A 13,830-nucleotide genomic window follows, 5' to 3' on the forward strand; every position below is an offset into this window, starting at 1 on the left:
GTGATATATTATACTGTTGGGATGCATTTTATGCATTATGCTTTGTGGAAAGTAATATACTTATTCATATTTCATACCTATATGATTAGACTGGGAACAGCAAGTTCTGATCATCACACTTCCATGTTTGTGTTGGTTTGTCTGGGTAAGCGTGACTTTCACAAAAATATGCTTCATCCTGTAAAGGGAAGATGTCTCAACTCCATTGTTCTGGAAATGTGATTTGCACTTTACTCATGTGACCGAGCAAACTGTGATTGAAATGGGAATTGGAGGGCTAGGGATGCTCTGAGTTTGAGTCTGAGACTTTCTAAGCAGCCAAAGGAAATTAGCATGGATGTTTCCCTACCAAATGTGCTTAGAGCTACAGACGTTACTGTTAAAGAGCCATCTGTGTAGAAGCCTAGTTTCTTAACTATGTTTGGGAGTCGAAAGCTCAGTTTTTCTTTCTTACCAAGACTCTCTGCACCAGAAAAGTGAGTTGGAGAAGAGATAGTCTAGTCTGTGATCAGCCCAAAATGCCCATATGGCTACACGCTGAATGTCCTTTCCTTGGGCTTTTTTTTTTTTTGTGGGGGTGTTTCCACAAGCCAAGAACACTGAACCAGCTCCTGTACCGAGCAGCTGGATACTAGCAAAGCAAGGGCAGGGGAACCGTGGCCCTCCAGCAGTTGCTGAACTCATAACTCTCATGAGCCCCATCCAGCAGAGCCAATAGTTAGGAATGGTGGGAGTTGTAGTCCAATAGCATTTAGAGGGCCACAGTTCCCCACGCCTTCAGAGCTAGGTCTGCAGTTAGTAATCGCTGCCAACTGCAAAGCACACTGACTCGTAAGATGGTTCTGGAGCTCCTGCAGTTTAGCAGCCATCACCAGGTTAACTCTTGCATGCGCACTGGTACATTAATCATTATCGGCATTCTGCTTGGATTTGCTGCAGTACACGGTCTTGATCGATTTTTTGGTGTTTGTTTGTGGGAGAGAGACACATTCAGCTAATTAATCTTTATAGGTTTGGAAATTTAAAAGTGACACCATCACTTCCCTGCCTAATTTCACCTTGAAGCAAATCACACTTTGCAAGAGTACATGTCTTTACTTGCCACTTTGAGCTGTTTTATTGGGGGTATTTGTTGTTGCTGCTGCTGAACACATAGACACACATTTGAGAATGGTTGTGCTTTGAATGTCCATGCATTTCAAAGCTATTGTCTTAGAAATGTTACATGTCTTTTCTTGCAGCTCCTGAAGCGTCCTCATAGTTGGTTGCCCCATCACACGCATAGTGCCTGACCTTTGACCCATGTGGCCATTCTGGTTCTCCATAGGTCCTCTTTTTAAGACTGATTTTAGCTTTTTTTTGTTGAAAACTACTATTGTTGTTGTTGCTGCTGCCGCTGCTGTTCTTGTTTTTCATTATACCTGTTGAGTTCTTCTTCCCCCTGAAGTCCTGAAGAGCTCTCTCTGGCCACCGCTCACTTTTGTGTTTTTGCTTGTTTGTCTGTTTTACTCCCCAATCCCTCTTTGATACAGATCAAAGTGGTGAATGCGTTCCGTAGCTCCTTGTATGAAGGCCTCGAGAAACCCGAATCCAGAAGCTCCATTCATAACTTCATGACTCACCCAGAGTTCATCCTGGAGGAAGACGAGCCTCGGACCCCATTCCTTGATGGCACTGACGAAGACCCAGAAGCTGAAGAACTCCAAAAGCAGAGTGAGGAGAGCCCAGGCGAGTCCTCATCCCTCAACAAAAATAACAATGCAGTGGACAGCGATACAGCTGAGGACACCATTCCGGAGCCAGAAAGCCCTTTACACAGCTTGGAAACATCAGTTTGACCTCTGAACTCCGCCCCCTCCATGCAACTTAGGCACCAACATCTGACCATACACTGCAGCCACTTCCTGTTAAGTGCTAATACATATATGCCTATTTCCTCCCTCTCTCCCTCCTCCACCCCCATTTATGATTATTTAGCCGCAGGAACCACAGTACCACATGGCTAGAGATTTGCTTCTCAACCATTGTTTTCTCAACCATTATTTGAGAGAGTTTCTCAGGAGAGAAACTGCCAGCTTTGATACGTCTTGTTCCTTCAAGTTGGGTTCCGTGTGTCTGTAACAGTCACTTTCCCTTGTTGAAGTTGCATGCGTGAAGAAACAAGGTTCAGATTCTCTTAAAGCAGCTGTGTGTACAACATCAGATGGTGCAGTTGTGGGGATAGCTCTATTTTATGTGCAGAATCTGAATCTTAGATGCCTCCCTGTGCCTTTGGGGAGAAGGGATGGGCACTAAGAGGATGCCATTATTAGAGGGGGATCTGAATCAGGTATTGGACATGAAAGTGAACCCAGTCTTCCATGGGGGGGGGAGGGGAGAGGGAATGGTACCTGATTTTTACCATTTTTCTGTTTGTGTATTCTCTCTCTCTCTCTCTCTCTCTCTCTCTCTCTGTTTCCATGGTGGTATCAATCACCAGAGATAAGAGTCACTTTTAAAGTCTTAAAAATGTCTTCTAAACAATGTGGCTTGAAGAAGGCCAAGCAACAAGGAGTTATGAGAGCACCATTTTCTCTGAGAGAATGGCCTCTGGGGGAAATGAGTTGTATATGAATTAAGAGCAGATCACATAGGCACTCTGTGTTAGCTGAGGTGATTTCTGTTCAATTTGACTTTAGGGTTTTACTATTTTGACTCTCAGATTAATGAAGTCATTGGCCCTATAAGGTCAACATCCCAATTCCACGCCTGATAATAATAATAATAATAAATGATCCCAAATAACGTTGCATAAGTCCAGACCATGGTCGCTGTATACTTTCAGAAGGCTTATTATGGGAAGAGGGGTAGCTCCTCAGACAGTGCAAAATGTAAAGAAGTTGGGCCAGGCCAGCTCTAGTAATGAGCTATTACTACAGCTTCTCTTGCATTTTGTGTGTTGAAGAGTTAACAGTGTAACAGGAATGTAAATGCCTTTGTGAAATTGCAAATGACTTGGTGCTATGGAGTTGGGCCTAGTTACATCACAAAGCACCTTCCTCAGTTATAATTTGAATGAGGCATAGCAATACGGCTTCTCCACATTTCTCATTAGGAGTGCCTTCCCTTTTCATTTCACTGAAACCGGCCTGCATTCTTTCCCCAAAATTGATGTTGCAGCTTAAGCTGCGTAAAAATAATAGTTTATTTTTTTAAAATGCTGGAGAAGGTAAATCAGCTCTTGCATTGAACGAGGGTGGCGTCATCCTCATCTTAGCACACATCTCCTAGTATTAAGATGCTGGTCGGGCGACAGCCTTGCAGTGCGTAGCCATATGGGGCACTTGCTGAAACTCTTCAGAGCATATCTCAGTGAGGGCCAGTTTGTACGAGAGAGAGAGAATGTAAAGCATGGGCATCCACAGTTTTAAAAACCAAGGGCAAACCTTGGTGTGATGGGTCACCACAGAATTCTTAACCTGGGAAGTGCTGCCTGGAAGCAAAGAGAGAGCCTAGTTGCTTGTAGCTGTATCTCCTTTCTGGCCATCATCCCGACGTTCAAAAGTGTACAGCTTTCCTTTGGAAGAACGCACAGCAGAAACTCCTGTGCCTTGTCTAAGCACTGCCCAAAGCACCGCCTGCCACGTGGGGAGACGGTACTTTGCCAAGAGATAAGTGTTCCTTAAAGAAACAAGCAAAATGAAACTTAATTGAGTGTTTTGGTTTCATTTTTAAACTCAAAACCCCTTCGCCTTGCGGGTTGATTCCTGAATTCCATTGCAAGTTTGAGGTAGACCTGTGAAAACCCCTTCTCAGTAGATCTTCTGTTCCAATGCTGGTGTAAAGAGGACTTCAGTGCTAGGCGCAAGGAGCTGCTAATATCTCGGGGTGGGGGTGGGGTGGGGTGGGGAGAAATAACCATCAGTGACCATCTTAATTGCAAATAAGGCACCATTCCATCCCCACAACCCTTGTTTTCCTTCCAGATAAATTCACTTCCATTCATCCAAACATCGGGAGGAATTTAAAGAGGGAAACTGCCATCTCTTGCTGCGTGACCTATCAAACAAGACTAAGAAAAACTTTTGTTTAGTTACGTTCTAAAGATTACATTGCTTCAAAGGTCATTTTTCTATTTTAAAAACTTGCAAAAAAAAAGAAGTGGTGTTATGCGCTTGCATAAATATTTGTGGGAGGGGATACTGATAATTTTTTTGCTGTTGTTTCTTTGATATTTTTCCTTACCTCAAACATGTTTTGGAAGAAGAAAACGTGGCCCTCACAAAGTCACTCCCAGAGATCTGTAATTGACCGGTGTGGTGAGGGGGTCTGGCCTACATTTTAGTCCATTGTTTTTCTTTTTGTGTGTCTAGCTTCCTCGGGAGGGAGGGGCAGGTGGGGAAATAATTATATAAATATTATGCAAAAAATATATAGTTTTCTTTAGATCAGAAACAGATATTTTTAAGTCAGCCATATGTATTTTGTTTAAAGGAAACAGAACTGCTGAGTTATGTCACTGCAGTGGAATGTAGTCACATGGCTGGCGGTTGGAATTTAGTGATGGGCCAGACTCCAGTCGGCTTCCTTTTCTCTGAACAGCCATCTTTGTACTTAAAAAAAAAGAAATCAGTTGTGTTATACAGAAATGTTTTTTATATAAATTATGTTGATATGGCTGGTTGCTTAAAGTATAAGTGTTTATTGTGCATAACATTCTTAATGTAAAATAGGTTGGGTTTTAGTTTTTTCTTTCTTTCCTATTTTAGTTCCATTGATATAACTGGCAGCAGTTGGCTGGCTTAAGTTATTCAGGAACTATAAAAACAAACAAAACATGTGGCCGAGAAAGAGTGCTGAAGATATGAGGCACGAGCCCCAATCCACAGTCATGTAGGAATACACACACACACACACACACACACACACACACACACATACATCAAAATGAATGCCCAGCATTTTGGGCTTCCACGGCACGGATCACCTGCTTGGGGGATGGAGGGGAAGGGAGACCACTACCACCACCTCCCCAAACAGTTGAACAGCACTGCCAAAGGTTGTCTGCACCAGCCACCTCTTAGCGGAAAGATAAGTAAAACCAGTTCAACAAAGATCAGGACCTGGTGCAGGGCTGCTGTTGTTTTAAGTCCACAAGGCATCCTTTTATGTGCATTTAGATAGCATCCATGTAAGGCAATCCACGCACCGAAGCCTAGTTCTGTGTATGATCTGCCTTTCGGGGATGGGGATAGATTGCAATTTCTCTGAAACATACCATGAAGGGCGGGAAGATATTTGCTGCCAATCAAGTGATCCTTGGGGGGTGGGGATAATTCAAGGTTGTGCCATGCCAGACAGGAAATGAGGTAATATCCTGTGATGTGTGTTACTTTGCCTTGGAATGCTGTGTTGTTGTTGTTTTATAAAAGAGAAACAAGAAACCCTGGACATAATTTTGCATCCATTTCTTAATCGTAGGAATTTATTCTCTTTTTGTTAAATAAATTGGCAGATTGGTACCAAAGACATTACATCACTTCCTGTGTGCAATGAAGACTATCCATTTTTAGGAGTTAGAATTATGTAATTGGTTATTTTTATTGAGTCGCACAGGGATCTGACTTAATTTTTTTCAAAAGTTTTGTGCAATAAGTTTTAAGATAATATTATTTTAAAACACAAAAAGACAACTACAGAAGGAAAACAAATCTAATTGTAATTTTAGCCATGGGCAGTCATGAGCAGACATCAGTCTTGCTTAAGGGCAAATTTTGAATTATTACTAGAATTCTCTGCCTGTGTTTTCACTTGCCTCTTCTCTTCGAAATCAACACACAAGGCTCTATCGTGATGGAGCTGAAGTCCACTGAAGACTCCTAATGCCTTTAATTTTAAATGGTCCACATCCCAAGATCCCCTTCATCCACCCAGAGGATCTGTGTCCGCTTTACAGCATCTCCCCTCTCCATCCCGGTCTACTCTTCCTTTTGGTTGAGGTTAAGACAAATGCTTGAGGTGGGTGCAACCCTGATCGCAGCCACAGTTTTAAAGAGGAGCAGGGAGGTCTTGGAAGCCTAATGCCAACCATCATCTTCTCTTCACACCTGCTCAAGAGGTCACCGGTCAAGGTTAACTCTGGACAAGGGCTTTTCTTCCTCAGCAGAGCACCTTGATGAGTGAAGGACAAGCTGTCTGCACCACTGAGGAGAGAATATGGCTACGACAAGAACTCTCTCTCTTTGTCTTGTCCACTCTGCCTTTAGAACACCTTCAATCATATATTGGAAGCAATGTAGCTTCCACGTCAGTCCTTCTCACACTCTCTGCAGTCATGGTAATAACCCTGCTAACCAAAAGGGGCAAAATCTGCAAATTCATGTGCCCTTTGATGAACCCATGGCTAAGACTACTTGTTTGTTTTTTTCTGCCCATGAATAAATATATATACAGTATTGGAATAGATATTTGTGTATATATTTATTTGAATGAAAAGGCTTTTCTAAAGAAGCATGCAGATTAGAATTTACGTTTTTCCCCCTTTTTTCCAGTAACTAGTATAATAAGCACTGGTATTTTTGTATAAAAAAGAGAAAAAAAGACAAAACAAAAGACTGAATATTATGTGGTATGCATGACATAAACAAATGGTGGTTTCAAAGCAATATGTACCCTGACGTGTTTGCCATATTCTAGAGTCCAGCTTAAAGTGCACCTGATCTGTAATTGCATTTTGATATTATTTAATCTCTATGTACAATGTTTTGCATGTATTTATATGGTTCTTGGGAAGAATTTTTTGTTTTGTTTGGGGGGAGGGGTAAGAAGGGAGGGATTGGAATGACTGACAATGAGCTTCTTCCAGAACATTTGAAACTCCAAGCAGAGGTAATGCTGATTGGAACCATGATGGGGAAATCAAGCCAATTTTTTTTTCAAAGGTGCAACAGGCGGGGAAAGGGATAAAAGTTTTGAACTAATAAAGCATTTTTTGCTGTTGAGCAAAAACAGTGCGTGAGTGCGTTGAGAGAATAAACTGTGCCCACTTGTAACCGTGATGTCTTCAATATATGTCCCACCAGTTTTTGAAGTCACTGATCATCTACTGAAGCTGAGATGAAGGAGAACCTGAAGGAATGTAAAAGTTTGGCTTGGAACAAAATTGTAGTGTGAAAACAGTTTTTTAAAAATATATATAACTAAAATTGATGTGACGTTTTCAATATCCAGTGTGCACAGCTGCACAAAACCTCTGCCACTTCTGTCACCTCTCTGCAAGGTCCAGAAAGAGCCATCAAATACTAGCCAATGCAGCATGCCAGCACAGAGAGAAATCCAAATGATAATTTATTTCAACGGGCGAAAGGCAGCATGCAGTGCTTTGGAAATGGTGGATTTTTAATCACAAGCCCACAAAGGTGGAGAAACAACATTGATAATAAATGTTCTTAACACAAGGCAGCAACTTCCTCCAGTTACAGCAGTTAAGATCTGTAAACAAATAATAAATCAATGTTATTTCTAGCATTTCTTATCCTTTCCAAGAAAGTACCACAGGAGCAAAAATATAATGCTCCATTTCAGTAGGTTTGTTGAGTGTAAGATGAAAAGATCAGTTCATATATTACACTTGTGGTTTGAGCACTTTGAAAGCATGTTCTTAAATCAGGCATTGAATGAGCTAGATACATGCACTTATCACACCCTATGTTTCATCATAAAAAACCTGGCAAAAAGTGTTCTGATCATTCTCCTTGAGCCATGATACGTTTTCATGATGCACATATGGTGAAATAAATGTATGTCCTTCAACTTCCATGGGGTACCTGCTAAAAGTGGGGTGTCTAAAACAATCCGCACCATTCAGCAAAATGAGATGCAAAATGTCTTCAGTCTATGAAGGGTATTGTGCTCCACCACATTTCTTTAATAGGAAGAATAAAAAATCTCTATTACAGCAAACGTTTGCAACTTTAACATCTTGCTTTTCTTCCCTCCTCTCTATTCTATACATGACAGCTGAGTAGTAACTCCCATTCTGCCATTAAATTCATTGGGACTGGCTTCCAGCTAAGTGATTATGGGATCGCAGCTGTACTCCCCTTCAGTGTAAGCAGGATTACTTCATAGTGCAGTGCAATGGTTCAACAATGCAGCTGATCCTTATAAGATAGTAGCAAAAGAAGCCCCCACATTTCCAAACCTAACTAGTGAGACGGGATACAAATGTTTTAAGAATCCAGTCTGTACCCTGCTCATGCCGGAAGAGGGTTAAGCAGGAGTGAATTCTGCATCTAGGAGAATTGTGCACTGAAAGGGCAAGATTCAGTGGATCAGGCAAGCTAGAAAACTTGTCCGTTTCATTTAATTTGTATTTTATGATCAAACATTTTTCATCCCAAAAATATTGTTGGAAGCAAATCCCCCAGCTTATTCCAAAACACATTTCTTAAGTCAACATTCTGTGTAGATAACAGGGGGGGCTTTGATCAAAAGCTCTCCATTTGGATAAGGAACAACTGCAAAAAGTTTATTTTGTTTCTAACAGTGACCTAGAAGTGAAAGTTGAGCAGGTGTTTCTCCTTTAATCGACAAGAGGCAACACCTGCTCAAATTCAGTTTCTTGAATGAGAGAACGGAAGCCTTGCTCCTATATTAAGTCTAGGAAATTATAATAACCCTGCTACTTTCCAATTTGTTGGTGGTTCCTGCTTACTAAGCACCATTCTTGAGGTTTCTCAGCAGTGTGATTTAAATGAGACTCTGGATGTGTGAAAAGCCCTTGCCTATGCAGGGCTTCGCATAGCTTGTTGGCCTATTGAAAGCAGTTCTCTGCTAGGGTGGGTCAACTGTGGAAACAAGGCCAGTCTCCTGCACCTTTTAGAGCAGGAATGTCATCAGGTGCTGTTTGCATGATAAGTTACAGCTGATGAGCTTAGCTCTTCAACACCACTATTAAAGATGAGGGAGCCTGGCTCTCTTTTTGGATTTAGCCACTGGATTCTCAGCCCATGCAACAGATTCAGCAAGGGTAGCGTTTACACAACAACACAGACTGCTGGCATGCACAGGTAGGCTCATGGTTTTAAATGTGCTGAGCACCATAGAATCCTGTCCAGGGTTGTTTTGCTTTTGTGCACAAAAGTCTCATTTAAATCAGGCCAGGATAATGCTAAAACAAATGGTCAAGTAATGCTAATGGAGAAGTTTGCTGTTTTGGAGAGTAGGTAAATGTGTTAGTGTGATCTCAGGCTGGGGAGAGAAGCAAGCAGGCCTGTGAATCTCCAAAGGGCCATGATTTTCTTTGTATGTAATTCTTTGTAATAATATCCCTTTGTGATTAAAAACCTGAGCCAAATAAGTACTTGGCAGAGAGCAGGATGATTGCAGGGTCACAGCAAGGTCATTGTTGCTTCCAAAATTGCAAGTGAGATACAGATGTTATAGCTGAGCAGTTTCCTATTATGGTTGTTTTTCCTATGCTGCCATACAATGATGCCAAATTACTTGTGGTTGTTGGACTTTCCTTTAAAAGAGCAGATCAATTATTTACCTGATCATTGTCTGAATTCTGTGGCCTGTGTGGTTCTTGTTAGCGTGTGACCTGTGCTCCTTTTGTGCCATAACCTGGTAGATGTGAAAGCTGCCATTTTTGTGCCTTTCAACCAGCCCACCACTGCCCACGCTCCCTGTTCCATCATCTGCCGATGATTTGCAGCTGCTGTTTCTTGACAAATGAGTGATAGAGGAACTTTTGGAGATTTCAGGTTACAGCCACTCCCAAGTAATACTTCATTGGCAATCCTGGGACCAAGATCTATTAGAGACCAAAAAAGGAAGCCCTGTTCAGGCATTCAGTTTATTGTGCACATGAGTCTTAATGCTGCCTCTCCATCATGTCACTGTTTCCATGCATGCTGCTTTCCATGAGCTGAAGAGCAAACGCATGCAGCGGGGAGTCTCCTGCATTTGTGAAGCTTCTGCATGGGATTTAGGACCCTGAACAATCATGCACACAGGGTGGTCTTCACTGCAGAAATTCACTTTCCAACCTTTTCAGCATTCTTGGGAATAGTGACATGACTGCAGGAGCAGGGTTGGCCAGCAGGTCCCTGCCTTTTTCACACAAGATAAGCCTAAACAAGGCTGCAGTAAAGGCCACAGCATCAGTAGTTGGGTATATGCTATGGGCTTCATCAAACATTAGCAAGTATAGTGCAAGTTACGGATACATGTGTCCCTGCTAGTGTTGCAACATAGGTGTGCATTATAGGTATAACAGCTAGAGGACTCAATGGCTCGTGTTTTCTCAAACAGCCAATTGATGACAGCCTGAAATTAGATGAAAGTTTCAGATGGACAAAGCCATCAAGCTGGAATTCTTGGCAGACTATCCATCTTAATGGGGTCAGCCCGGAAGTTCCTTTTGCAGGTTACACAGCAGCCTGCATAGGTGACTTTGGATTCTTTCTAGAAACTCAAATATTACAGGTTTTGATGGGATAAATCTCATGTAAGTTCAAGTGCACAGGTTTGTGAGCCATAAGAGAACCAGAAGAGTGAGAGTGAATATAAGAGTCCCCAGTTTGAGCAGAAAAGTAGCTGGGCTTTTGGGGGGGTCCAGATCAGTTTCAAAGTAAACCTCTGGCACCCATGAGCAGGCAGGAGTACATCCAGCTCAATGTTTGACAGTGAATCCCCGGTGCAAGTTGCAGTTGCTGCCTTTTGTGTCGCCAGTTTGCGTGAAGTCAATGTTGCTTCCCTTGGCCTTAAATCCTATCATTCATTTTGGCCACAATACTTTTTTGTCTGAGCGGGTGTGGAATCAGACTCCCTCCGTCCATTCAAAAAACAGTCCAAAATCTTTAGGGAGGCTAGTTTGTTGGCTGTTTTTGGGCCTTGCCCACTTTCTGAACAAGTCTGTTGGCTTCATGATTTCTAGAAAACTGGATTGGGATTGTTTACTCAGGCTATTTGCTGCTTGTAAACAGAGAAATTGGACCCAGCAGATCACTGCCTCATTCTATTGGCAAAAAGAAAAAGGAGAAATACGGTAAAACAATTAAAAAGCGTAAACCAAGCAAAGCCTCAATAGATATCAGTGCCGAATATTTACTGCCTCTTGTCTTCTGTGTCTGTCGCCGTCATGTGGTCCTCCACAGTCCGTCGCTGACAAATCCAGCCTGCGTGTGTGAGGCCATCCGTTGTCCATGGGCAAGCATTTTTTTAAAATTAATTGTAAATAAAAAGAATCAAAAATGTGGCCCATTTCTTCTGCTTCTTGGTATGTTTTGCGTCTCCAGCTGTGTCAAGTTGTGAGCTTTGAGGGGAGGGTGGAAAGGAGTAAAAATGAAGAGATTGTTCACATGTGGTTAGTTTCTGGCCTTGAATCTTGCAGTCCCAAAGAATTGAACCATGTTTGGGAAGCCTGAGGCCTTGCTTATGGGCTCTTAAATAGTGCCCCACTTGTGCCCCCTCTTAACTCACCCAATGGTGTTGGTGCATTTGCAGATGTGAACACATCCAACTGTTTGGACTAACATATGAAATTGTCTGGCTAAATGGCAGCGGAGCCACTCCAGTATGTAGTAAATTGCTTGAGATGTTCTGCTCATTTGACCTCATACAGCTAATGCTGCAGCCAAAAACTTGGTAGTATGGTAGAGTAGGGGTGGGAGAGGTAATGCTTGCAGAATAGCCAGATGAGAAATCTAGGTAGCCTGATGGGTAATACATTTAAGTGAATAGGGAATGCATGAATTCCTTTAAATATCCACAAGTAAAAGGGTTAAAGTTATGTGGCACCATCCCAGAGTTGTCCATTGAACCTAATTGTACTTCCTCCAAGGTAAGTGTGCTTAAGTTTGCTGCCTTGCTTTCTTTTAATGAAAGCTTGCACCTTCTGGGGAAAGGGCTGGACCATCCCCAAGGATTCAAGAGCCCCACAGGTGCACTGCACTGTCATTACAATCCTAGTTTTGTCTTCCTGGAGCAATGGTGGCCAGCTGTCATGGACTGGTTGGACGTGGAGGAATGGTAGGAGAAGCCATCTGGAGAATCACCAAGGGAAGAAGACTCAGAACCCAGGGACATAAAACTAGCCCCCATTTGAGGTCTTGGACTTGTCACTGAAATTTTCCACAGTGCCCATAATGTGTCAGCGCTGGGGCATTGTGAGAATTTACAGTGGCCACTCCATCAGAGCACTTGCTGCTGCAAGGATCATGGGAAGACATTTTGCCAAGGACCCCTTCAAACCTTGAATTGGCCTTGCCTGCTAATAGGAGGAGGAAACACGAGATCATGAAGGACATGTTGGACCAATATTTATCCTGCTAAAAGACAAGTGTTCATTTCCTCACTGGGCTTATCAGTGAAGCATTCAAGGTCAGGTGCTAGATAGTCTCAAAACCTAGTAATTATTTGGCCTCTCTTAATCCAATCATAGATGTAGAAGACCCAGTCTAATGCTGCCTGTTTGGAACGTCCCCTTTTGAGGTAGGACAATCACATGTTCCCTTTACTTCAAGCAGCTCTGGCATGCATCATGTGCCCAAGACATGTTCCATCAGCCTACTGTGCTAATAGCAATTATTTGCAATCACCGTAAGGGATGGTGACTTTTATCTGCCTGGATAAATTGCAGTGATTATATTGCCTAGTGCAGCTTTTGTCAAGCTGGTACACTGCAGAGGCTTTGAGCTATAACTTCCATCAGTCCCAGATAGCATGTTGACCCTGGGGCTGATGGGAGTTAGTCCAGAATCTGGAGGGCACCAGGTTAGCTGAAGTGCAAGCAGCACTTATTTAATTATGGACATGATCCAACCCAAATTAAGATGGATTTTAACAGGAGAGTAAAATTAGGATTGCCATACATCCAGAATTTCCAGGACATAACCAGAATACTGCAGTCAGAAGCAGTGTCCGGGCAGAAATCAGGTGTCAGGGAAATCCAGACATATCCCCCCCCCCCCATGTCAGCAGTGTTGTTTTTGCCAATTTTCCATAAATTTAGCTCAAAACATCATTTTTAAACAAGATTTTGCCAAAAAAGCTCAGCAACTTTTGTGTCCGGATTTTCCCTTTTTGAAATATGGCAACCCTAGTAAAATGTGTGCCAAGTGTTTTCTTTAGACTGGATTGTGTCCATGAATTGTGCAAGAGACATTTCTGTATCCAGGAGAAATATTCTTATCTGCTCCCCTCTCCATTGATCTTTATAGGACACAGCTTGGGAGCACAGGAAGTAGTCTTAGAGAAAGGAAATAACAACAAAAAAGCCAGCTATGCATTCTACACTGGCTCTGGGTTGGTCCGCTGCTAGTCTTGCAGAGTTTCTCCAGGGCAACAACATGAGCTAAGTTGGAAGCCATGAAAAAGCATTTCCAGAGTCCAAATGTAACGTAATCTAGATGTTTTCAAGCTGTTGGTGTTCAAATGAAGCGAAACGGCATAGCAGGTCAAAACCATTTTCACCGGTGGCGTTATGAACACCTTTCCACCCTGTTACAAGACTAATCTACATGTAAATGACTCTTAACAAGTACATCACATGCTGGACACTAATTTTAAATCTGAGGGTTCAACTCAAAAGGTGAGTTTATATTGCATTCTGTTTGATGCAAGATTTCATTCCCCTGTAAACAAACCCAGATGGTATGAACCTAATCCAGTTATTTTCTGCTTCCAAATAAGTCACTTTAAGACTGCAGGCAGACTTAAATTAGTGTTTCCGATGGGGGATTTCTCTCCCAAGAAAATACTAGTTTAAAGGGGATTTTCCTCAGGATCACAGGAAAGGATTAAAGTATCCCTCTGCCTGCTGTAAGCCCAATAATTATTAGCATT

At 42.3% G+C, this 13,830-nt stretch overlaps 1 protein-coding gene across 10 annotated transcripts in view; it reads left to right on the forward strand.

Annotated features, from left to right (window-relative positions):
• The window catches only part of ATP2B4 (ATPase plasma membrane Ca2+ transporting 4), a 161,063-nt gene extending 159,218 nt beyond the window's left edge, over window positions 1-1,845 (forward strand). For 8 of the 10 annotated variants that reach the window (XM_053393175.1, XM_053393168.1, XM_053393167.1 and 5 more), the window contains one exon: window positions 1,533-1,845. In XM_053393175.1, the coding sequence (XP_053249150.1) occupies window positions 1,533-1,838 (306 nt within the window). In that variant the 3' untranslated portion in view covers window positions 1,839-1,845. The remainder of the gene's footprint in view (window positions 1-1,532) is intronic. The other 2 variants (XM_053393174.1, XM_053393173.1) reach the window with 1 other exon arrangement.
• The last annotated feature ends 11,985 nt before the right edge of the window (window positions 1,846-13,830 follow it).

The sequence above is a fragment of the Podarcis raffonei genome, chromosome 6 (assembly GCF_027172205.1).
Source record: "Podarcis raffonei isolate rPodRaf1 chromosome 6, rPodRaf1.pri, whole genome shotgun sequence".
NCBI lineage: Eukaryota > Metazoa > Chordata > Lepidosauria > Squamata > Lacertidae > Podarcis > Podarcis raffonei.